The sequence below is a fragment of the Drosophila simulans genome, chromosome X (genome assembly GCF_016746395.2).
Source record: "Drosophila simulans strain w501 chromosome X, Prin_Dsim_3.1, whole genome shotgun sequence".
NCBI lineage: Eukaryota > Metazoa > Arthropoda > Insecta > Diptera > Drosophilidae > Drosophila > Drosophila simulans.
This window is the reverse complement of record NC_052525.2, coordinates 20,070,056-20,095,083: the sequence shown is the minus strand read 5'-3', so window position 1 is coordinate 20,095,083 and position 25,028 is coordinate 20,070,056. Positions and strand designations below refer to the sequence as shown.

The window sequence follows — 25,028 nt, the reverse complement described above, 5'->3', positions numbered from 1 at the left end:
CTAACGGAGGAGATCATTAAAACTTAAGAGATTCGTATCCTTTCTTAGTGCTTAGCCATTTGCCCACTTTAATCTTAATATTTTTCCAGCTGCACACTCCCTAAATATACATAAAACTATTTTAAACATTTTTAATTCTTTTGTCATTGGTTTTATTTAATAAAAAATCTAGCATAAATAATAGTGTTTCTAAAGCAGTAGTTTCCCAATGTGCGAATCGAGTGCGTGAACTATTTATTATTAATTACAAGTTCCTATAATTTTTTTTTCTAAATTATAGCGCAAAAAGGCTATGGATCCACTGATTTTCGTTCGATTTGAATGTTTTGAAACTTCCCTAATCGCCCCGCCCCCGTGACTCTCGTCCTCCCAATCTTCGGAGACCATTTCGATGAGGCGCGTCCAAAGTCGACTAATTAAAACTAAACCCTTTTGCGCGGTACCCACCCATAGAAGCGATCGGGATTTAGGATTCTCGACTTCGGGCGAATCAGGCGCGTTAATTGCCGAGTTTTTGGGATGCGTAGAGCCGAGCGGAACCAAAGTAAGCCACACTTTCCGGAAAGCCGGACTAGCGGCGATCCTTGGGAGCGAAAGTCAAACTGAAAGTCAAAGGATTAGGAGTGCGGAATCCTCAATCCTGAATCCGGGGATCACTGGGCGAAAGGGGTGCGGCTGTGTTTTCAAAATACTCGTAAACAAAAATCGCAAAAGTGCAAGGGGCAACGCCCAGGATTTCCACGCATTGACCTAGTTGTCCTCCTACGAGGGACGAGGGACGTAGGATGTGGGATGTGGGCTGTGGAAGATAGGACTTCGGCTTCGATTTTCGGGTGGGCGAGGACGTGAGTGTCCTTGCTCGCGACCGCGGGGGCTGCCTTAATTGCCTGCAACTAATTATGAATAGTGGCAAAAGGAGTGAGAACCGAGGCGGGAAAAGGGAAAACTGCCGGGAACCGGGCCGCGAAAGGAGTATGGCACTACTGTTTGTCCTTGCCGCGATTGTCGTCATTGTTGTTTGCAATTGTCATCTTTATAGATGATGCCATTGTCCCTCGGCCGCCGGCACCCGTAAAATTCGGCCGGATTAGTGGCGTACAGCTAGCGAAAGGATTAAAACGAAATTAGACGCAGGTAGGCCGATGCGGGAAAATCATCAAATGGTGAAATGCTGCGATGCTGAAATGTCTAAATGAAGAGATACGGAAAATCAGGAAAAACGCGAGCCCGAACTGCCGAACTGGAGCTCTCGGCTTCTTAAGGGCTTAATTGAAATTAATTATGCGGGGGCCCTTAAGTGTGCGACCTGTTCAATTATGCAAGCGGCAACTTTGAGAAGTTTTTCACACCCCTTTCTACGGAGCAGGCGACAGGTTCTCATAATTAATGCAGGCGATGAGTGAAGTGAAGGGGTTAAGCAAATTCAGGGATCAAGTCGAGAATAAGAATACCCTTTAAATGGGTTCAGTTTACAGTTAAAAGTAACTTCTACTGGACGGATTGATTGGTTGGGTTTCTAGGCGTCTTGACTTTAAAGAAATATATAATTTAGTCTTTTCATTTTAAATGCATAATAAATATCATTTAAGTAATATATTCGTCAACTGGAATAGCTAAAAAGGATTCTGACTACACTGGAAGTCTAGGGCATACAAGTTACAGACATAGAGACCCCACCCTTCGTCCTGTTTTTCGGGGGTGTCGTGGGATTTTTCAAGGACAGCTCGAACCGCATTACGAACCCTAATGCCAGGCTTTTGCACTTTTTCTTTTCGCTCATAAAACGGCGCTTAATGCGACTCTTGTCAATAATCAATTTTCGCTGAGCCGCTTCGCCTAATAATGCCAATTTATTTTCATGGCTGGAAAAAAGCGCAGAAAAGCGGAGCATCCAATAAAAAGAAAGGGGTTGCAAAAGGGTTTTTGTGAGGCAGAGACACACGTGAGCGGAAAATGCCGGCAATTTATCTGTTTGATTTTCAGATATGCCGCGTCTAAGTCGTCGAAAAATCGCTCAAGATAACCGGAGCGACATCCGCATGGGAATCAGTCAGGGATATGCAGAACATACGTATATGTTTCCCTAAATCCGCGTCTTTACCAGACAAAGGCCGGGAAATTGGGCATATCAAATGGGCGTAGCTAAAGAAAATATAATATGATACATTTCGAAAAGGTTTATACATATGACTGGCGTTTTTTATGCTTTATTTTGCAGCTAACTATCGTCTGATTTTTCAATAGTTCTCAAGTGCCTCTTCGAGTGTTTCCCGACTTTCAAAGAAGCTGCAGAATTGCTGGAAGGTGTTTGCCATTCATGAAAAAGAGACATCTTCATCGGCAGATGCCACCCAAATTGGCCAAAACTCTTTTGTGCCGATTTGGCCATTAACTAATGGCCTGGATCGAGGACAAAGCCAACGCAGGTGGCCCTGCACCTCGGGTCCTTCGAGTGTTTCTGCTCTCGGGCAAGAATGAATGCGAATGCCAGTTTTCTGCGTTGGCCACACACAAGCGGCGAACTGAGAGCCCAAAACACACCTCACCTAATGACAACAATTAGGGCAGCCGGAACTCGCTCGGTGACTAAACAAGATTTCCCCAGGACTTCGGCAGGACACTCGACGACATAATCAGGCAGCCAACTGCCACGTGGGGTGTCCAAGTGCTCAAATGCTCAAATGCTCAAAATGGCATCGAAATCACCAGGACATGCATACATGCACAAATGGCGCAAAAATTGCAGACACTTCAATTATGAGTTGGGTAAATATTTTTGTGCAAACAACGCAACAGGATATCAATTCACTGAAGCATTATCAAAATCTGCCCATGTGCAATGTGAATAACTCAATTTGACACAAAAGTCAATGGATGAGCAGCAGAGCTGCGAGTCGGAATCCAAGGAAGCCACCCCGGAAGCCAAGGTAAACAGAAAGGAACTCGAGGACCCCGCATTGTTTTCCAGATCAACGGGGAACCTTATTTACCCGTATATGTAGACTTTTTTTTTTAAATTTACAGTAAGGTCGCAGACAGGATTAGATGTCCTTTTATTTTAGACGCACGCTATAATTTTTAGTAACATCCCATATGTACTAACATATTTTTATTCGATATATAGCATTATTAATTAAGAGTCTATGGAATCGCACGACTTCCCAGTCTAATCTCATAACTAAATAACAAACTAACACCAAACTAGATTCAGATAAAGCAAATGCGTGCTGGCAAGGATTCTGTCTTGAGGCTGATTATTGAATCAACAAACAACTACTTTATACAATTGGAATTTGATATTATTTTTGTTCGCAAATTTGTTTTACTATGTCGACAAGGTCTTTATTTTTTGCGCACACTTTTCCGGGCAGCTGTTGTTGGCCTTCTGCCTGTATTTTCGGCTAAGGATTTTTGGGATCGGCATCTCGGATTGCGTAAGCCATAAAAATCCAGGCCAGGATCCTTCTGCGAACACGGATCTTCGCGTGTCAGCCTAAAAAACTGGAACTGCACGCAACTGGATGGAAAAAATGAACACAAAAAAGCGAGGCACAAAAAGGATATATCCACGCGTCATAAAAAGGCAAGGAAAATTCTGCTGAAAAATTGAAAACCTCTAGACAACATTACGCAAAACGCAATCGGCGAACCGAGACTGTAAATCAAATAATAAAAAATCGCCGCGAACGAACAAAAAAATAACGAAACTTGCCTTGGTTACGGTGAGTCTTGAGTTCAGTTTTTTAGTTCTGTAGCTCAGTTTTTTCCTCACCAAATTACGGCGAAAAAAGCGACAGAAAAAACGCTAGTCTGTTTACGACTTTCGGATCAGGATTTATGGCCCAGGTCTAGATGATGTAACCGTAGGATCCTCGGCAAAATCGCGTACCGTAAAATGTGCGGCTGCTAATGAGGTGTTGGATGGAATGGGACGGATATTACGGATATCACGGATATTACTGGAGGCTACAGAACATCAATTTATACTTAAGACAATTTGATTTCTACGATTAAGATTAGGTAACACTTAGAAATGTTGCATAATTTAGTAAAAATTTGGGTCAAAGGAGCCATTGCCTTTTCTATCATCCGTTATACTCATTCGTAATCATCAAATTCAGTCAGACCTCTCTTAAATCAAAAATTTGTTACACCTAAATTTTTCAATCCGTTTTTAGATTCAGCTACAATATGTTTCCTGGTGATTTAAGGGCATTGGGTAAGTACAAAACATCAATTTATACTTAAAACAAGAGAGAATGTTATAGTCGAGTTCCCCGACTATCAGATACCCTATAATCTGCTAGTGTGAATGCGAGCGGGAAATTTTACCATTTTTCTGGGATATCAATAGATATTGGGAAATTAATTGATAAAAAATTTAAAAATTGATCAAAAGTGTGAACGGTTTGGCGGCTTTAGAGCGTTAGAATGGGCGTGTCAAAAAGTTTTTTTGCAAATTGATAGAAATTTTTACGACTAATAAAAAAATATCAAAACATTTTGTGGGCGTGGCAGTATTGGTCGGCTTGTGGGCGTTAGAGTCGGAGCGGCAACATGAACAAACTTGAGCTGCGTCTCTGTCTCTAGAATCTGTATGCTGAATCTTAACCTTCTAGTAGTTCTTGAGATCTCGACGTTCGTGCGGACAGTCGTTAATTTACGAGTAACGGGTATAACAATTTATTTTCTAGGATTGATATTTTTTTATTTTGTTTTATTAAATTTATTAAACGAAATTATTTAATTGACTAGCGCACTTTTCCCTTCTTGGGCAACTTAATCTAATCGGTATCAATTTAAATAATTCTTAATATGTAAGATATTTACAAAGATTATATTATAATGAGTATTAAAGAAACGGAATGTTTAGGAAATAATATTTAGATGATTATAATTAAGTAGGATTTATGTCAAGTCCCGGTCAGTCAGGTCTTGAGGGTGGTGGCGTTTCAATCTTCTTCTCGTTTTTGTCCGATGACTTTGGGCTGCGATACTTAGTCGTCTATCTAGACTATTAGGATGAGTTTCTTGTTTGTTATTGTATTTTTTCGCTATTTCCTGAATCCTGTCTCCAATTTATGGCTCCAAGGAGCGCCTGTGATCTTCCTCACAGTTTTGGTCTAAAGAACCCGAATTTTATTCAGGTGCGTTTTGGCAGCGATTCCATACACCTGTATGGCATAGAATATACCAGGAGCTAAGATGGTCTTGTAAATTTTAACCTTGTTGGCGAAGGAAAGTTTGCTGCGGGCAGCAACTAACCAGGACATTTTAGAAAACTTATTTTTAAAGGACTGCTGTATCGCCGTAACATTCCTTCCGAAGGTTAAACTTCTATCTTAAATCACTCCAAGATATTTGTATGATGACTTGTGGTCACAACGGCAACTACTTATACGCTTTGTGACGTTTGCACATTTGTCAGCATTGATGCAGACGTTCCACAACTCTGCTCAATTCTGGAATTCGTCCAAGTACTCTTGCAGTGCGTCCGAGCCCTCGATAATGCTATTCCTTTTTGTCAGTACCGCGGTGTCATCAGCATATGTGGCAGGATTGATATTAGGTAACACTTAAAAGAACCAGTCACCTTGTGTTGCATCATTTAGTAAAATTTCGGTCAAAGGAGTCATTGACTTTTCTATCATCCGTTATACTCATTCGAAATCATCAAATTCAGTCAGACCTCTCTGAAATCAAAAATTTGTTACACCTAAATTTTTCAATCCGTTTTTAGATTCAGCTACAATATGTTTCCTGGTAATTTAAGGACATTGAGTAAGTACGAAACAGCTGAATATATAAGAAACAGTGATATACCACTAAAGTCTTATTCGATTCACAAGAATACATATTGATTATAGACCAATGATTACGCCTAAATATTATATTGCTGAAGATTATTGCTCTTATTCCTAAGCAGCTATCTACCTTGCGTTTGTACACTTGGCAAAAAGGTCTAGTGCGTTTGGAAAGCGCCGAATTATTGAGTTTTCATTTTCACCCAATTTCCTAACAATATGGGTGTTTATGTTTGACAGGCAATTACAGGAATATTTTCTTATAAACGATTATATTGTTCTAACCTATATACTTATACGCTCAAGAATAATGAAAATGTTATAACTAATTTTAGGAGTCCGACCTATAGTGAAGTCGGTTACTTTACTTTGCCGCAATGTTTCGGGAAATTCTTGGAAGAATTCAGGAATGGAGCTACTCTCGGGTGTAGCTTATGCATGCCGGCTCCCTAAGTGGCCAACACTCCAGAGGATTCCAATCAATCATGACGTCAATAAGAAGAAGCCCTATTCCACATTCAAAATCGATCGAATCCAGAATATGTGGCAAAGGTCCAGAATTGGGGCCAAAGAGCAGGTGTGTTACATTGTTTGCCAATTAGATATTTACCACAGATCAATTGTAATGGGCTTAATAATCCGGAAAGCAGAACAGCCTCCGCGGCTATCAGCCCGCCAATTCCGACGTGAATACCGATTCGGATGAAGCCATCAGTGCCCTGGACAAAGTGAGGCGCATAGAGGAGCGGCGTAAAATCCAGAATAAGATGCAAGCCCTCATGGATGAGCAGCACATGCACGACGAGCGAATCCAGGAGGAGAATGATCGTGTGATCAGGAAGGAGGTCCTTGTCGAGCGGGAGCCGGCCAGGAAGCAAACATCACAAGAGTACTCTCCTGTCCGTAGCCGGGAGAAGTGCAAACCAGTACCCTGGGTGTCAGCCACCGTTTTGGCGGCAACGGGAAGGATGCAGCAACATAGATACATGCAGACTCCTCTGAAGCGGAACCCAATCAAGGTAGAGGTGAGTACATCCATCATATTCTAATGCCAAGTTTTATATGTACATGATAGAAACTAATACATTTGTATGTAGAACTTTAGATTAATCTTTTGACCATCTTTTTCTAATCAATCCCTAGGCCGAGGTTCAACAGCCGAGGAAATCAGTTCCAGGGAATCCGGCCAACGGCACCACATCCGGCGAACCCAATCAGACCAATTACGACATGTCCAGTCGTGTGAAATGGGCCAAGAGCGTCTTGGAGTTGCACAAAACTCGCGCCAAGCGAATGGACGATATCCTATTTCTGGAAGGATACTCCAATGAATCTGCCTGAAGTTGAGTGAACATTCTGCTATGCGGAGATCAAGACATCACTAGGCAATGCGACACCTTAACATTCCGTTTCGAAAATATCCTGGAGTTTGAACAAATCGATCCTGACTTGTAGCTTTGAACCTCATTACAGGGCTCTCTTTTCAGTGTGACATTTCGGAGGCAGCGCGAAAAAAGACGCAAACCATTTTCCTGTGACATCTCAGCATTCCGTTTTTAAAATATCCCGGAATGGGAGCAAACCCCCATAGATCCTGACTCAATCCTGACTTGTAGCATTGGACCACATTATACAGGACTCTCTTTTAAGTGTGACTCTTCGGAGGCATAGCGAAACAAGGGAGCAAACCATATTCCTAAGACATCTCAACATTCCGTTTCGAAAATATCCCGAGATGGGAGCAAATCACAACAGATCCAGACTCGATCCTGACTTGTATCATTAGACCCCATTACAGAACTCTCTTTTAATTGTGACTTTTCGGAAAAGCAAACCAAATTTTATAAATATTATTTATACCGTTTTTAGAAAATATATTTTTGGATAAAGCAAATAAAATAAAATAACACATTTAAAAATGTTGCACAATTTTTAGCGAAAACTATACTTGGATAAAACAAATATATAGACTTAAGTAAAATTACACTCATCGCTTCTTCTTCTGCCAGCTATTTTCCCGAGGGACAATACCGCTCGGACATTGCCCAAGCACTGGGCACCGGTACTCTTAGGGGTCTTGCATCAGGGTCATCTGAAAGGAATTGACAGGATTGATCAACATACCTCGTGATTTGGAGACTAAGTTTTTACTGGTTTTTCCGCTCATGGGTTTCCTCAAAGGCAAACTCCTTAGCCGGGCATTCCTATATAGCTTCCGGGCACTTCTGGCCAATTCGTTCATAGACTTTTCGTATCGAATGAATGCTGTTTTCACCTCGTTCCTCGCGGAGTTCGGCACATTTCGACTGAGCAGACTAACGACTGTTGGGAGGCGGTCGCCCGCTCGGGGACCACGCCCCCATTCGACTGTTGTCTCTACTGGCTTTTTTTCGAAGATATTAGACTCCCGATTCTTTTGAACGGACATAGCCTGCATAGCCAATAAATGTCGTCTAGTGCCATAGGAACACACTGAAAAAAAAACCAAATAGTTTCAGATTGAGTCCAGTTTGAGATCAAGTCTATTGGCCTATCTTAAAAAACAGTAAATAATGGAAAAAATGCTATTAAGGAGTGAAATCATGTTTAGTAACATTCCATGTGTTCACTAAATATGCAATGTTTTTGTGGATGTAAGCCACTAACTGGCTAATCATACCAAATACATAATGATTATCTATCAAAACGCAAGTTAAATTATTTGTTCTAGTTGTAATTAATTAAATCTATGTACATAGTTGAGACGGTGTGGAACGCATTCTTGTATGAAATTAAAATTACCACCAGATGTCGTTCTTTTCAAGCAGTAGGAGGTATCTGATAGTCGATGCACTCAACCAGATCGTTCCTAAATGTTTTAATATAGATATAATATTACTAATATTGTAATTTCCAATAAAATTTAAATATTCAAATGTATAATTGGCTTGTCTTTCAAGAACTTTATTCTATGTCTCTAGAATCTGTATGCTGAATCTTAACCTGCTAGCTTTGGTAGTACTTGAGATCTCGACTTTCGTGCGGACAGACGGACATGGCTAGATCGACTCGGCTATTAATCCTGATCAAGAATATATATATATATATACCAACGAGAATATTCTACGATTGATATTAGGTAACACTTAAAACAACCAATCACCTTTTGTTGCATCATTTAGTAAAATTTCGGTGAAAGGAGCCATTGACTTTTCTATCATCCGTTATACTCATTCGTAATTATCAAATTCAGTCAGACCTCTCTGAAATCAAAAATTTGATACACCCAAATTTTTCAATCCGTTTTTACATTCAGCTACAATATGTTTCCTGGTGATTTAAGGGCATTGGGTAAGTACAAAACATCAATTTATACTTAAAACAAGAGAGAATGTTATAGTCGAGTTCCCCGACTATCAGATACCCTATAATCTGCTAGTGTGAATGCGAGCGGGAAATTTTACCATTTTTCTGGGATATCAATAGATATTGGGAAATTAATTGATAAAAAATTTAAAAATTGATCAAAAGTGTGAACGGTTTGGCGGCTTTAGAGCGTTAGAATGGGCGTGTCAAAAAGTTTTTTTGCAAATTGATAGAAATTTTTACGACTAATAAAAAAATATCAAAACATTTTGTGGGCGTGGCAGTATTGGTCGGCTTGTGGGCGTTAGAGTCGGAGCGGCAACATGAACAAACTTGAGCTGCGTCTCTGTCTCTAGAATCTGTATGCTGAATCTTAACCTTCTAGTAGTTCTTGAGATCTCGACGTTCGTGCGGACAGTCGTTAATTTACGAGTAACGGGTATAACAATTTATTTTCTAGGATTGATATTTTTTTATTTTGTTTTATTAAATTTATTAAACGAAATTATTTAATTGACTAGCGCACTTTTCCCTTCTTGGGCAACTTAATCTAATCGGTATCAATTTAAATAATTCTTAATATGTAAGATATTTACAAAGATTATATTATAATGAGTATTAAAGAAACGGAATGTTTAGGAAATAATATTTAGATGATTATAATTAAGTAGGATTTATGTCAAGTCCCGGTCAGTCAGGTCTTGAGGGTGGTGGCGTTTCAATCTTCTTCTCGTTTTTGTCCGATGACTTTGGGCTGCGATACTTAGTCGTCTATCTAGACTATTAGGATGAGTTTCTTGTTTGTTATTGTATTTTTTCGCTATTTCCTGAATCCTGTCTCCAATTTATGGCTCCAAGGAGCGCCTGTGATCTTCCTCACAGTTTTGGTCTAAAGAACCCGAATTTTATTCAGGTGCGTTTTGGCAGCGATTCCATACACCTGTATGGCATAGAATATACCAGGAGCTAAGATGGTCTTGTAAATTTTAACCTTGTTGGCGAAGGAAAGTTTGCTGCGGGCAGCAACTAACCAGGACATTTTAGAAAACTTATTTTTAAAGGACTGCTGTATCGCCGTAACATTCCTTCCGAAGGTTAAACTTCTATCTTAAATCACTCCAAGATATTTGTATGATGACTTGTGGTCACAACGGCAACTACTTATACGCTTTGTGACGTTTGCACATTTGTCAGCATTGATGCAGACGTTCCACAACTCTGCTCAATTCTGGAATTCGTCCAAGTACTCTTGCAGTGCGTCCGAGCCCTCGATAATGCTATTCCTTTTTGTCAGTACCGCGGTGTCATCAGCATATGTGGCAGGATTGATATTAGGTAACACTTAAAAGAACCAGTCACCTTGTGTTGCATCATTTAGTAAAATTTCGGTCAAAGGAGTCATTGACTTTTCTATCATCCGTTATACTCATTCGAAATCATCAAATTCAGTCAGACCTCTCTGAAATCAAAAATTTGTTACACCTAAATTTTTCAATCCGTTTTTAGATTCAGCTACAATATGTTTCCTGGTAATTTAAGGACATTGAGTAAGTACGAAACAGCTGAATATATAAGAAACAGTGATATACCACTAAAGTCTTCTTCGATTCACAAGAATACATATTGATTATAGACCAATGATTACGCCTAAATATTATATTGCTGAAGATTATTGCTCTTATTCCTAAGCAGCTATCTACCTTGCGTTTGTACACTTGGCAAAAAGGTCTAGTGCGTTTGGAAAGCGCCGAATTATTGAGTTTTCATTTTCACCCAATTTCCTAACAATATGGGTGTTTATGTTTGACAGGCAATTACAGGAATATTTTGTTATAAACGATTATATTGTTCTAACCTATATACTTATACGCTCAAGAATAATGAAAATGTTATAACTAATTTTAGGAGTCCGACCTATAGTGAAGTCGGTTACTTTACTTTGCCGCAATGTTTCGGGAAATTCTTGGAAGAATTCAGGAATGGAGCTACTCTCGGGTGTAGCTTATGCATGCCGGCTCCCTAAGTGGCCAACACTCCAGAGGATTCCAATCAATCATGACGTCAATAAGAAGAAGCCCTATTCCACATTCAAAATCGATCGAATCCAGAATATGTGGCAAAGGTCCAGAATTGGGGCCAAAGAGCAGGTGTGTTACATTGTTTGCCAATTAGATATTTACCACAGATCAATTGTAATGGGCTTAATAATCCGGAAAGCAGAACAGCCTCCGCGGCTATCAGCCCGCCAATTCCGACGTGAATACCGATTCGGATGAAGCCATCAGTGCCCTGGACAAAGTGAGGCGCATAGAGGAGCGGCGTAAAATCCAGAATAAGATGCAAGCCCTCATGGATGAGCAGCACATGCACGACGAGCGAATCCAGGAGGAGAATGATCGTGTGATCAGGAAGGAGGTCCTTGTCGAGCGGGAGCCGGCCAGGAAGCAAACATCACAAGAGTACTCTCCTGTCCGTAGCCGGGAGAAGTGCAAACCAGTACCCTGGGTGTCAGCCACCGTTTTGGCGGCAACGGGAAGGATGCAGCAACATAGATACATGCAGACTCCTCTGAAGCGGAACCCAATCAAGGTAGAGGTGAGTACATCCATCATATTCTAATGCCAAGTTTTATATGTACATGATAGAAACTAATACATTTGTATGTAGAACTTTAGATTAATCTTTTGACCATCTTTTTCTAATCAATCCCTAGGCCGAGGTTCAACAGCCGAGGAAATCAGTTCCAGGGAATCCGGCCAACGGCACCACATCCGGCGAACCCAATCAGACCAATTACGACATGCCCAGTCGTGTGAAATGGGCCAAGAGCGTCTTGGAGTTGCACAAAACTCGCGCCAAGCGAATGGACGATATCCTATTTCTGGAAGGATACTCCAATGAATCTGCCTGAAGTTGAGTGAACATTCTGCTATGCGGAGATCAAGACATCACTAGGCAATGCGACACCTTAACATTCCGTTTCGAAAATATCCTGGAGTTTGAACAAATCGATCCTGACTTGTAGCTTTGAACCTCATTACAGGGCTCTCTTTTTAGTGTGACATTTCGGAGGCAGCGCGAAAAAAGACGCAAACCATTTTCCTGTGACATCTCAACATTCCGTTTTTAAAATATCCCGGAATGGGAGCAAACCCCCATAGATCCTGACTCAATCCTGACTTGTAGCGTTGGACCACATTATACAGGACTCTCTTTTAAGTGTGACTCTTCGGAGGCATAGCGAAACAAGGGAGCAAACCATATTCCTAAGACATCTCAATTTTCCGTTTCGAAAATATCCCGAAATGGGAGCAAATCACAACAGATCCAGACTCGATCCTGACTTGTATCATTAGACCCCATTACAGAACTCTCTTTTAATTGTGACTTTTCGGAAAAGCAAACCAAATTTTATAAATATTATTTATACCGTTTTTAGAAAATATATTTTTGGATAAAGCAAATAAAATAAAATAACACATTTAAAAATGTTGCACAATTTTTAGCGAAAACTATACTTGGATAAAACAAATATATAGACTTAAGTAAAATTACACTCATCGCTTCATCTTCTGCCAGCTATTTTCCAGAGGGACAATACCGCTCGGACATTGCCCAAGCACTGGGCACCGGTACTCTTAGGGGTCTTGCTTCAGGGTCATCTGAAAGGAATTGACAGGATTGATCAACATACCCCTTCTCGTGATTTGGAGACTAAGTTTCTACTGGTTTTTCCGCTCATGGGTTTCCTCAACGGCAAACTCCTTAGCCGGGCATTCCTATATAGCTTCCGGGCACTTCTGGCCAATTCGTTCATAGACTTTTCGTATCGAATGAATGCTGTTTTCACCTCGTTCCTCGCGGAGTTCGGCACATTTCGACTGAGCAGACTAACGACTGTTGGGAGGCGGTCGCCCGCTCGGGGACCACGCCCCCATTCGACTGTTGTCTCTACTGGCTTTTTTTCGAAGATATTAGACTCCCGATTCTTTTGAACGGACATAGCCTGCATAGCCAATAAATGTCGTCTAGTGCCATAGGAACACACTGAAAAAAAAACCAAATAGTTTCAGATTGAGTCCAGTTTGAGATCAAGTCTATTGGCCTATCTTAAAAAACAGTAAATAATGGAAAAAATGCTATTAAGGAGTGAAATCATGTTTAGTAACATTCCATGTGTTCACTAAATATGCAATGTTTTTGTGGATGTAAGCCACTAACTGGCTAATCATACCAAATACATAATGATTATCTATCAAAACGCAAGTTAAATTATTTGTTCTAGTTGTAATTAATTAAATCTATGTACATAGTTGAGACGGTGTGGAACGCATTCTTGTATGAAATTAAAATTACCACCAGATGTCGTTCTTTTCAAGCAGTAGGAGGTATCTGATAGTCGATGCACTCAACCAGATCGTTCCTTAATGTTTTAATATAGATATAATATTACTAATATTGTAATTTCCAATAAAATTTAAATATTCAAATGTATAATTGGCTTGTCTTTCAAGAACTTTATTCTATGTCTCTAGAATCTGTATGCTGAATCTTAACCTGCTAGCTTTGGTAGTACTTGAGATCTCGACTTTCGTGCGGACAGACGGACATGGCTAGATCGACTCGGCTATTAATCCTGATCAAGAATATATATATATATATACCAACGAGAATATTCTACGATTGATATTAGGTAACACTTAAAACAACCAATCACCTTTTGTTGCATCATTTAGTAAAATTTCGGTGAAAGGAGCCATTGACTTTTCTATCATCCGTTATACTCATTCGTAATTATCAAATTCAGTCAGACCTCTCTGAAATCAAAAATTTGATACACCCAAATTTTTCAATCCGTTTTTACATTCAGCTACAATATGTTTCCTGGTGATTTAAGGGCATTGGGTAAGTACAAAACATCAATTTATACTTAAAACAAGAGAGAATGTTATAGTCGAGTTCCCCGACTATCAGATACCCTATAATCTGCTAGTGTGAATGCGAGCGGGAAATTTTACCATTTTTCTGGGATATCAATAGATATTGGGAAATTAATTGATAAAAAATTTAAAAATTGATCAAAAGTGTGAACGGTTTGGCGGCTTTAGAGCGTTAGAATGGGCGTGTCAAAAAGTTTTTTTGCAAATTGATAGAAATTTTTACGACTAATAAAAAAATATCAAAACATTTTGTGGGCGTGGCAGTATTGGTCGGCTTGTGGGCGTTAGAGTCGGAGCGGCAACATGAACAAACTTGAGCTGCGTCTCTGTCTCTAGAATCTGTATGCTGAATCTTAACCTTCTAGTAGTTCTTGAGATCTCGACGTTCGTGCGGACAGTCGTTAATTTACGAGTAACGGGTATAACAATTTATTTTCTAGGATTGATATTTTTTTATTTTGTTTTATTAAATTTATTAAACGAAATTATTTAATTGACTAGCGCACTTTTCCCTTCTTGGGCAACTTAATCTAATCGGTATCAATTTAAATAATTCTTAATATGTAAGATATTTACAAAGATTATATTATAATGAGTATTAAAGAAACGGAATGTTTAGGAAATAATATTTAGATGATTATAATTAAGTAGGATTTATGTCAAGTCCCGGTCAGTCAGGTCTTGAGGGTGGTGGCGTTTCAATCTTCTTCTCGTTTTTGTCCGATGACTTTGGGCTGCGATACTTAGTCGTCTATCTAGACTATTAGGATGAGTTTCTTGTTTGTTATTGTATTTTTTCGCTATTTCCTGAATCCTGTCTCCAATTTATGGCTCCAAGGAGCGCCTGTGATCTTCCTCACAGTTTTGGTCTAAAGAACCCGAATTTTATTCAGGTGCGTTTTGGCAGCGATTCCATACACCTGTATGGCATAGAATATACCAGGAGCTAAGATGGTCTTGTAAATTTTAACCTTGTTGGCGAAGGAAAGTTTGCTGCGGGCAGCAACTAACCAGGACATTTTAGAAAACTTATTTTTAAAGGACTGCTGTATCGCCGTAACATTCCTTCCGAAGGTTAAACTTCTATCTTAAATCACTCCAAGATATTTGTATGATGACTTGTGGTCACAACGGCAACTACTTATACGCTTTGTGACGTTTGCACATTTGTCAGCATTGATGCAGACGTTCCACAACTCTGCTCAATTCTGGAATTCGTCCAAGTACTCTTGCAGTGCGTCCGAGCCCTCGATAATGCTATTCCTTTTTGTCAGTACCGCGGTGTCATCAGCATATGTGGCAGGATTGATATTAGGTAACACTTAAAAGAACCAGTCACCTTGTGTTGCATCATTTAGTAAAATTTCGGTCAAAGGAGTCATTGACTTTTCTATCATCCGTTATACTCATTCGTAATCATCAAATTCAGTCAGACCTCTCTGAAATCAAAAATTTGTTACACCTAAATTTTTCAATCCGTTTTTAGATTCAGCTACAATATGTTTCCTGGTAATTTAAGGACATTGAGTAAGTACGAAACAGCTGAATATATAAGAAACAGTGATATACCACTAAAGTCTTCTTCGATTCACAAGAATACATATTGATTATAGACCAATGATTACGCCTAAATATTATATTGCTGAAGATTATTGCTCTTATTCCTAAGCAGCTATCTACCTTGCGTTTGTACACTTGGCAAAAAGGTCTAGTGCGTTTGGAAAGCGCCGAATTATTGAGTTTTCATTTTCACCCAATTTCCTAACAATATGGGTGTTTATGTTTGACAGGCAATTACAGGAATATTTTGTTATAAACGATTATATTGTTCTAACCTATATACTTATACGCTCAAGAATAATGAAAATGTTATAACTAATTTTAGGAGTCCGACCTATAGTGAAGTCGGTTACTTTACTTTGCCGCAATGTTTCGGGAAATTCTTGGAAGAATTCAGGAATGGAGCTACTCTCGGGTGTAGCTTATGCATGCCGGCTCCCTAAGTGGCCAACACTCCAGAGGATTCCAATCAATCATGACGTCAATAAGAAGAAGCCCTATTCCACATTCAAAATCGATCGAATCCAGAATATGTGGCAAAGGTCCAGAATTGGGGCCAAAGAGCAGGTGTGTTACATTGTTTGCCAATTAGATATTTACCACAGATCAATTGTAATGGGCTTAATAATCCGGAAAGCAGAACAGCCTCCGCGGCTATCAGCCCGCCAATTCCGACGTGAATACCGATTCGGATGAAGCCATCAGTGCCCTGGACAAAGTGAGGCGCATAGAGGAGCGGCGTAAAATCCAGAATAAGATGCAAGCCCTCATGGATGAGCAGCACATGCACGACGAGCGAATCCAGGAGGAGAATGATCGTGTGATCAGGAAGGAGGTCCTTGTCGAGCGGGAGCCGGCCAGGAAGCAAACATCACAAGAGTACTCTCCTGTCCGCAGCAGGGAGACGTGCAAACCAGTACCCTGGGTGTCAGCCACCGTTTTGGCGGCAACGGGAAGGATGCAGCAACATAGATACATGCAGACTCCTCTGAAGCGGAACCCAATCAAGGTAGAGGTGAGTACATCCATCATATTCTAATGCCAAGTTTTATATGTACATGATAGAAACTAATACATTTGTATGTAGAACTTTAGATTAATCTTTTGACCATCTTTTTCTAATCAATCCCTAGGCCGAGGTTCAACAGCCGAGGAAATCAGTTCCAGGGAATCCGGCCAACGGCACCACATCCGGCGAACCCAATCAGACCAATTACGACATGTCCAGTCGTGTGAAATGGGCCAAGAGCGTCTTGGAGTTGCACAAAACTCGCGCCAAGCGAATGGACGATATCCTATTTCTGGAAGGATACTCCAATGAATCTGCCTGAAGTTGAGTGAACATTCTGCTATGCGGAGATCAAGACATCACTAGGCAATGCGACACCTTAACATTCCGTTTCGAAAATATCCTGGAGTTTGAACAAATCGATCCTGACTTGTAGCTTTGAACCTCATTACAGGGCTCTCTTTTCAGTGTGACATTTCGGAGGCAGCGCGAAAAAAGACGCAAACCATTTTCCTGTGACATCTCAGCATTCCGTTTTTAAAATATCCCGGAATGGGAGCAAACCCCCATAGATCCTGACTCAATCCTGACTTGTAGCATTGGACCACATTATACAGGACTCTCTTTTAAGTGTGACTCTTCGGAGGCATAGCGAAACAAGGGAGCAAACCATATTCCTAAGACATCTCAACATTCCGTTTCGAAAATATCCCGAGATGGGAGCAAATCACAACAGATCCAGACTCGATCCTGACTTGTATCATTAGACCCCATTACAGAACTCTCTTTTAATTGTGACTTTTCGGAAAAGCAAACCAAATTTTATAAATATTATTTATACCGTTTTTAGAAAATATATTTTTGGATAAAGCAAATAAAATAAAATAACACATTTAAAAATGTTGCACAATTTTTAGCGAAAACTATACTTGGATAAAACAAATATATAGACTTAAGTAAAATTACACTCATCGCTTCATCTTCTGCCAGCTATTTTCCAGAGGGACAATACCGCTCGGACATTGCCCAAGCACTGGGCACCGGTACTCTTAGGGGTCTTGCTTCAGGGTCATCTGAAAGGAATTGACAGGATTGATCAACATACCCCTTCTCGTGATTTGGAGACTAAGTTTCTACTGGTTTTTCCGCTCATGGGTTTCCTCAACGGCAAACTCCTTAGCCGGGCATTCCTATATAGCTTCCGGGCACTTCTGGCCAATTCGTTCATAGACTTTTCGTATCGAATGAATGCTGTTTTCACCTCGTTCCTCGCGGAGTTCGGCACATTTCGACTGAGCAGACTAACGACTGTTGGGAGGCGGTCGCCCGCTCGGGGACCACGCCCCCATTCGACTGTTGTCTCTACTGGCTTTTTTTCGAAGATATTAGACTCCCGATTCTTTTGAACGGACATAGCCTGCATAGCCAATAAATGTCGTCTAGTGCCATAGGAACACACTGAAGAAAAAACCAAATAGTTTCAGATTGAGTCCAGTTTGAGATCAAGTCTATTGGCCTATCTTAAAAAACAGTAAATAATGGAAAAAATGCAATTAAGGAGTAAAATCATGTTTAGTAACATTTCATGTGTTCACTAAATATGCAATGTTTTTGTGGATGTAAGCCATTAACTGGCTAATCATACCAAATACATAATGATTATCTATCAAAACGCAAGTTAAATTATTTGTTCTAGTTGTAATTAATTAAATCTATGTACATAGTTGAGACGGTGTGGAACGCATTTTATGAAATTAAAATTACCACCAGATGTCGTTCTTTTCAAGCAGTAGGAGGTATCTGATAGTCGATGCACTCAACCAGATCGTTCTTAAATGTTTTAATATATATATAATATTACTAATATTGTACATGTATAATGTATAATTGGCTTGTCTTTTAAGAACTTTACTGCATCTGTACCAACTATAGTAAACGGATTACTTTAATTTTATATCCGATTGCGTTATCTTTCGCTAAAGATAATATTGCATTCCAGCAATTCGCTAAATCCTTTAGCGAATCGTTGAAAAACTTACTTTGCTGCACGCAGGGTGTTATATTGGTCAAACACTTGCTTAATTTATTTCGGGGCTGCATAGTTTACTCGCAATAATTTGAATTCAAAATTGTTAATGAAATGCTATATAGCTGACTGGAATTTTGTAAGATTTCTGATCATACTCGACGGGAGAAGACAAACACAATGAAATTTGCCTAAATAAGAAGAGGTACTGGCCCTAAAATCAAGGCGTATTGTGATAAAAGAATATATGTTCATCATTTTCAAATTAGAAAAAAAGTGAACATTTAAAATTTAAAATTAGTAATATAATAGTTTAATAATAATTAATACAGAGAAATATTGAGAAACAAATTATTGAAATTTCCCTTGCCTGATTGAATCTTGTTAAATATACATAGGTAGTAATTCTATATAAATGCCATTTTATGGGAAGAACTTAGTTGGGCCTAGTTTCTCGTTGGGAATCCCCTCGAAATGACCCCTAAATTAGTCAAGCACTTTTCCTATATATGCATAAATGGCTGGAATGGTTGGAAATGTGCCACTAGCCTAAAATGAAAACATCTCACTCAAGTGATCCCGGACTGCTGTTCCAATTTACGGGGTCTAGTGCCGTTTGACACAGCTCTCGATGACCTTGCACGGGGTGTGGATATGGGGAACAACCCCTAAATCGGGCCCGGGGCCATATAATTAGTGTAATTACCTCAACAGCCTACTAAATTCGAGAAAAATGCAAACAAAAATTAAGAAATCACAACATTTATATCCCCCTGTCAACGAGCCCCGTTTGGCCGTTCGATTCCGTGTGTGATTCTAGGACAAAAGAGTCCTTTGGTCCTTCGGCATACAGAGTCCCTTGTGCGCCGGGACCAAACAATTGATGCCGTCTAATGACAGGGTGGATTGCAGTTTTTCGTTTTCGTTTTTCGTTTTAATTTCAGTGCCAACTTCTGTTCGCTCTTCCCCCAAAAGAGAAACTAAAATTGTTTAAAGTCCGCTTTGCAACTTCGCAGTTGCATTGTCAGGACCTCCGGATCGTCTGGTTATAAATTACGTTTGGCGGGCAACTTCCTTTCGGGATGCCGGTTTCTATTTCTGTTCCACCCTTTGGTGTCCGGATGATTGGCAAAAAAGCAAGAAGCGAGCCAAGGATGCATACGAAACGCAGTCATTAGTGCCGTGGTCAATGCAAAAATGCCAATCACGCCGATGTACAAATGTCCTGCCATGTCCTTTCGCCCACTTTACACGGAATCCAGCGAGTCAAAGAAAATATTTTGGCTCGGGCATAATTAACGCCTAATGAAAATATTTTGAGTCGGCAGCTCTTTCAAGTCGGCGGAACACACACATGAAAACTAAACAACTACAAAGTGTAACTGGAAAATTCTGCGAAAACAGAAAGGAATCGCTAATCATGCCGGCAGATAAAAACAAGTGGGAGTGTCATATGTGACCCGTTATTTTTCCTATTTAATAAATTATAAATAAGTATTATTATATTACATATTTAAAAAAAATTTGAAATTTGCCAGAAATTTTTCTCGTCCTTTATTGGTTGACGGCATATTAATACCTAGTCAACTAGGGTTAACTAAACAACCGTAAAATATGAAAGTTATTATCAAAACCTTTCAGATACTTTTCAATATGTCTGCCTACAAAACCGATTTATCTTTGGGCTGCTGTGCTCACTAAGTTGGTCATTACACGAATAAGTAGCATCGAAAACAAGCCACCCAAGATGGGATGAGATGAAAAGTCAGCGGGACTGAGATACGTGGTACATAGTACAGACGGAGGGTTTTCGCTGGGCGGTGTCGACATTGTCATCAACACATAACTGTCAACTTTTACTATCGTTCCAGGGGGTTGCTCCTCGAGATTTGTAGACGCGGTGGTTAAATTGAAGCCCAGGAGCAGTGGAAACAGTGGCGGAAAGGGAGGGTTTTCGACCCAACGGCAAATGACCCAAAACTGAGAGACATCATCATTAGGGCATCAGAATGGGCAAAAACCCGGCAACAACCATGAATATCCGTGAAAAATCATCATCAGCAGTGAAATGCATACAAAATGAAATTGAGCAATGTTATGTTTGTGTGTATATACAGATATATATGTATATTCCCATGGCCGACTGACATATTTTATGCATTTGGCATTTTGGCTGAAGTGGCGGAATCAAAGCGATTGTTCGCAGGGCAATAACAAACATAAATAAGTAAATGGAATGCTGCATAATTTATGCATTTAATGTAAACAGACAATTTGGCGCAGCTTTTTGAGCAGTAGTAAAGACGAAGCCCCAAGACATGTAACAAGGATATAAGGCTTCGAGGGTCGTTCGAGGAGTTCGAAACGACATCTTCCAGATTCCCTTAAACGGACAAACGGTCAAGCCAAATGGTCAATAAATGATTAAAAAAAAAAACAAATTAATTTATATAAGTTTACAAGGGCAAATCTTGAATTTTATTTGATTTAAATATATTGAAACTTCTTGAAATTTTGAGATTATTAGGACTCATTAATGAATACAAGAACGGCTCGACCAGTTTGACATTTAATTTAAGAATAATATATGATCAATATCTATGTGATATATAAAGTATATTAAAATGCGATATAACTTATTATACTACTACGTGTAGTAAAAATACGTCTAGTGTAACTATTAAGTGGAAGTGCGGTAGATGAAAACTTTAATGCCTCCCCTCGCTAGTCCGCATCCAAAGATGATTTTTGCTGACAGCCAACAGTCAGCGCCGTGTCAGAAATCAGAGGCCAAAAAAAAAGCACCCAACACAACAAACGAATGGAATAAAGAAATGCGAACAAGGTCCTGGGGTGGAGTATGAAAAGTGTAAAAAATATACAAGCCCAGGACGCAGGACGATGAGAGCCCAGGGAACTGGGAACTGGGTAGTGGAAACTGGGATCAGGGAACAGGAGGGGAAAGGCACTTGATGAGCAAATCAGGGCCATGGTTCATTGATGTAGCAAATTGGAACTTCCTCTGGGAGCTGCGATGAAAATAATGATGAAGACGAACATGAGGACGAGGACGAGGACGAGGATGGCGAGTCCTCGAGGAAAACCCAAACCGAACCCAAGAAGCGCCAGGTAAAAAGAGCCAAAGAGCCAAGGCGGAAGTATCCGAGAGATACGCATGGTAATGTAACTGATAAACGAAGCGTAGAGAAGTGAGCCTGCTTCTTGGGTTACATGACATTCCATTATCCATTTCCATGATCCATATGGCCATCCCCTTCGAATTAAGATGCGAATCGGAAAATGGGAAAATCGGGAAATCTGGAAGGCACACAAGTTGCCGCATTCATTCATAAATATCTGTCGCATCTTTTGTGCATCCGATGGACTGCGTCTGAGTTGGAGTTTGTTTACCGCACAGATACACAAATCGAGTTACAGATTGTGCGAAATGTGCGAAACGATCCGCCAGATGAGCTCGTAAAACGGATTCCGGCCACTTGTAAGGGATATCCAGGGAAACAGAACATCAAAGCATCGTATTTATATCGTAAATGAACCGAACTTTGTTGCAAATACAGAAAGTTATGAGCTAATTATAAGACTGATTAAAAATTATTCTGCAATCGCATGAGCAAGAATTTCAAAAGTATCCCATAATTACTGAACTAAGTTTAAAACGTGCATATAATATTAAAGATGGTGCTCTATTACAATAAAAACTTGAACACATGAGTGGCTGACTAATTAAAATTGTACTTTTTCCCATACATATATTCGGAACATACATACCTTAAATAGAGTCATAAACAATGAACCCTCATTAATAATCATAATTCCGTTGGCGCTTAAAATTTGTTTGACAGTCTTAATTGGCTTTGTCCTCGCAGATCGATGAGGATGAGGATCGTGAGGATCGATGCCAACTGGTGAATGGTGCGTGGTGAATGGTGAATGGTTAATGGACAATGGTTAACGGCTAATGGCAACTTCCGCCCGATCGACTGGACATGTGCATCCAGTACCTTCTCCCTTTTTCGAGCGAGTAATTTGGGCTCATTAAAATGGTTCCGAAGTGTCATTCCCGAAGAGGGCCAACTCCGCGACATGTGGGAAATGAGCTATAAAAAACCCATACATACATATATCCACATGTGCAGGGGCCAGGAAATCGAGAGACAATAGAATTGCGGCGGTAATTGTTGGCGTTGGTCATGGTGAACCGTAACAACAGCAACTGTCAGAGGGATCCGTCCAAAAAACCGAAAAAGTTAGGGAATGGGAGCCGACAAGTGCAGGGCCGAAAAAAGACACGTGCGTGGGAGTAGGGGCTCTAATTGGGTCCAAAACTACGGACTGCATTGGAAGAAATGCACTACCGATGTTTTCACTTATATAAGGTTACTTCAGCCTTTTTACATGGCCAAAGCAAGTAGCGAAAATTTTGGAGCTGCTTTGGAAATATACATCTTTTGGGATTAAGTGTAAGCTTTCAAGCATCATAAGTTTGGTCAAGGAATCAAATTATTTTATCCTCGATCAGCATTTGACCACTTCCAACTAATTACTTGATCATTTTTATGATTGTTACCCATTCATTTCCATTTCATCAGTCTTTTTGAAAGTTGCACTCAATACAGGTTTCTTTCGGTGCAGAACAACATCTGGGATGTCGGTTCACCCTTTCGGGAACGCACTGTTTGTTGTTCCTGGGATGTTTGCGTAGGTTTATGTAAATTAGCCCAGGTCGATGGGTCAGCGGAAGGTCGAGGGCGCAAATGATTCCCAGAAGGCAACAGCAACTGCAACTGCAACTGCTGAAGGAGGCTGAGTGCAACTCTTTCCTCTTTCATTCACTCGACGCGAAAAGTAAATGTTGAGTCCAAATCGTACACTGAGCAAAAAAGTTTATTTCAACTTTACCAACTCAATTACTCGAAAGATTGCACACAGGCACTAGTCTTGTACATATGTATATAAGCGAATTTTTGGCATCATATTGTCAAAACGCCTAAACAATACTGCCACTATAAATGCATAGACTGAACTTAGAACTTCAATGAGTGGCTAAATTAAAAAATAATAATTTTAAATTTAAATACAAGCCACTTAACTGCACTCAACTTTTTAGACATGGTGCCTAACTTATTTACTTTCCATAGCAACACACATTTTTGCGCGGTGTAGCTTGCTGCAATATTTGCTCTCGGAACTTTATGACATTACATTTTACAGGAGGCTGTAATAAAACCCTTTTAGCGGCGTGCGCGTAAGGACCAAAAACAAGAAAGGCGGCTCGATGCCAAAGGATCTGATCGGAAAAACGGAGAGCAGACCACCCCGACGAGCCGGCCACTGTTGATTTTTCGCGGTCTAATAAAAACTGACCAGCACAGTGGAAAAACGAGCGGGTTGGGTTTTCCCCTCAAAGAGTTGCGCACGCACTTTTCCGAGGAAATCACGAAAACCCTTCGGTTTTCCGCTTGTTTTCCATCCTTTGGGTGTGAGCATTTGCATAACGCCGCCAACGCCGATGTCGGCTTGTTATATAGAAAGAAAAAACATTAAAGAAGAATTAAGTACACGGAAAAACTAGCCTCGGTCTCTTTGTACTTTATGACACGATATTTGGTTAATAAAATATTTCTATTAAATATATAAGCTATAGTTTTTAATATTGGAGCTAAGGTGATTTATTACAAATATATAATTTCTTTTCACAACTTTTTAGTTTTAATTATTATTTTCTTGTAGTGTACAAATCAACGCTTATGCTTGATGTATTCCCTGTAATTGAATGACAGCTGTCAACTGTTTTTTATTTTCATCGGGACCGGACAAGCACTGATTACCCAATTCCGACGCTTCGATTTATGGTAATTTTAATTGACCACAAATTAGCTATTTGCAACCGGTTTTCGCACGAAGATCGAAAGATCGAATGAGGTTTGAACTTGAACTTTAAGCTTGCGGGGGATCAGCAACTGGTTGAACCACTTTTGTTCTTTATTTTCCTAGTTTAGCATTATAATTTAGTATTATTTTCACTATTTATGTGATCAGAGCGATATTGAATGGTTCAAAACATAATGTTCGGGTCACCAAATTGTATAAAAGTTAGGTTGTTATGTACGAAAGTTACATACCCAGGTAATTCTCTTCACATCTTTTCAAACATTAAATTATACAAGCGTTAGCCCACTCAAAATTTGATTGTTAACGGTTCCAAAAGTTTAGCTCGGGGTCACCTTTTTTTAAAATCAGTTAAAACTTATAAAGAGCTACTAAAAAATTGGGACTTGCTTAAAGTGCCAGTCAACTTAACGATGTGACGTCCAACTTATTGA

The 25,028-nt window shown here is 39.8% G+C and overlaps 6 protein-coding genes across 6 annotated transcripts; 3 read left to right on the top strand and 3 right to left on the bottom strand.

The window, feature by feature from the left end:
- Positions 1–5,627: 5,627 nt before the first annotated feature.
- LOC120285296 lies at positions 5,628–7,703 on the top strand. The gene is made up of 4 exons (XM_039296940.2): positions 5,628–5,781; positions 6,140–6,381; positions 6,455–6,829; positions 6,948–7,703. Exons 1-4 carry the CDS (start codon positions 5,754–5,756, stop codon positions 7,143–7,145), a joined length of 843 nt encoding a protein of 280 aa, XP_039152874.1. The 5' UTR covers positions 5,628–5,753; the 3' UTR covers positions 7,146–7,703.
- Positions 7,290–8,315, bottom strand: LOC27206930. Its single transcript, XM_016182700.3, has 2 exons — positions 7,956–8,315; positions 7,290–7,896 (listed from the first exon to the last, which is right to left on the bottom strand). Exons 1-2 carry the CDS (start codon positions 8,239–8,241, stop codon positions 7,814–7,816), a joined length of 369 nt encoding a protein of 122 aa, XP_016022819.1. The 5' UTR covers positions 8,242–8,315; the 3' UTR covers positions 7,290–7,813.
- Positions 8,316–10,542: 2,227 nt separating this feature from the next.
- On the top strand, positions 10,543–12,618 carry LOC6726539. The gene is made up of 4 exons (XM_002107458.4): positions 10,543–10,696; positions 11,055–11,296; positions 11,370–11,744; positions 11,863–12,618. The coding sequence occupies exons 1-4, from the start codon at positions 10,669–10,671 to the stop codon at positions 12,058–12,060; spliced, it is 843 nt and encodes a 280-aa protein (XP_002107494.3). The 5' UTR covers positions 10,543–10,668; the 3' UTR covers positions 12,061–12,618.
- Positions 12,442–13,249, bottom strand: LOC120285300. Its single transcript, XM_039296956.2, has 2 exons — positions 12,876–13,249; positions 12,442–12,811 (listed from the first exon to the last, which is right to left on the bottom strand). The coding sequence occupies exons 1-2, from the start codon at positions 13,159–13,161 to the stop codon at positions 12,729–12,731; spliced, it is 369 nt and encodes a 122-aa protein (XP_039152890.1). The 5' UTR covers positions 13,162–13,249; the 3' UTR covers positions 12,442–12,728.
- Positions 13,250–15,460: 2,211 nt separating this feature from the next.
- Positions 15,461–17,538, top strand: LOC120285245. Its single transcript, XM_039296513.2, has 4 exons — positions 15,461–15,616; positions 15,975–16,216; positions 16,290–16,664; positions 16,783–17,538. The coding sequence occupies exons 1-4, from the start codon at positions 15,589–15,591 to the stop codon at positions 16,978–16,980; spliced, it is 843 nt and encodes a 280-aa protein (XP_039152447.1). The 5' UTR covers positions 15,461–15,588; the 3' UTR covers positions 16,981–17,538.
- On the bottom strand, positions 17,125–18,900 carry LOC27208191. The gene is made up of 3 exons (XM_016183800.3): positions 18,698–18,900; positions 17,796–18,116; positions 17,125–17,731 (listed from the first exon to the last, which is right to left on the bottom strand). The coding sequence occupies exons 1-3, from the start codon at positions 18,756–18,758 to the stop codon at positions 17,649–17,651; spliced, it is 465 nt and encodes a 154-aa protein (XP_016040193.1). The 5' UTR covers positions 18,759–18,900; the 3' UTR covers positions 17,125–17,648.
- Positions 18,901–25,028: the final 6,128 nt, after the last annotated feature.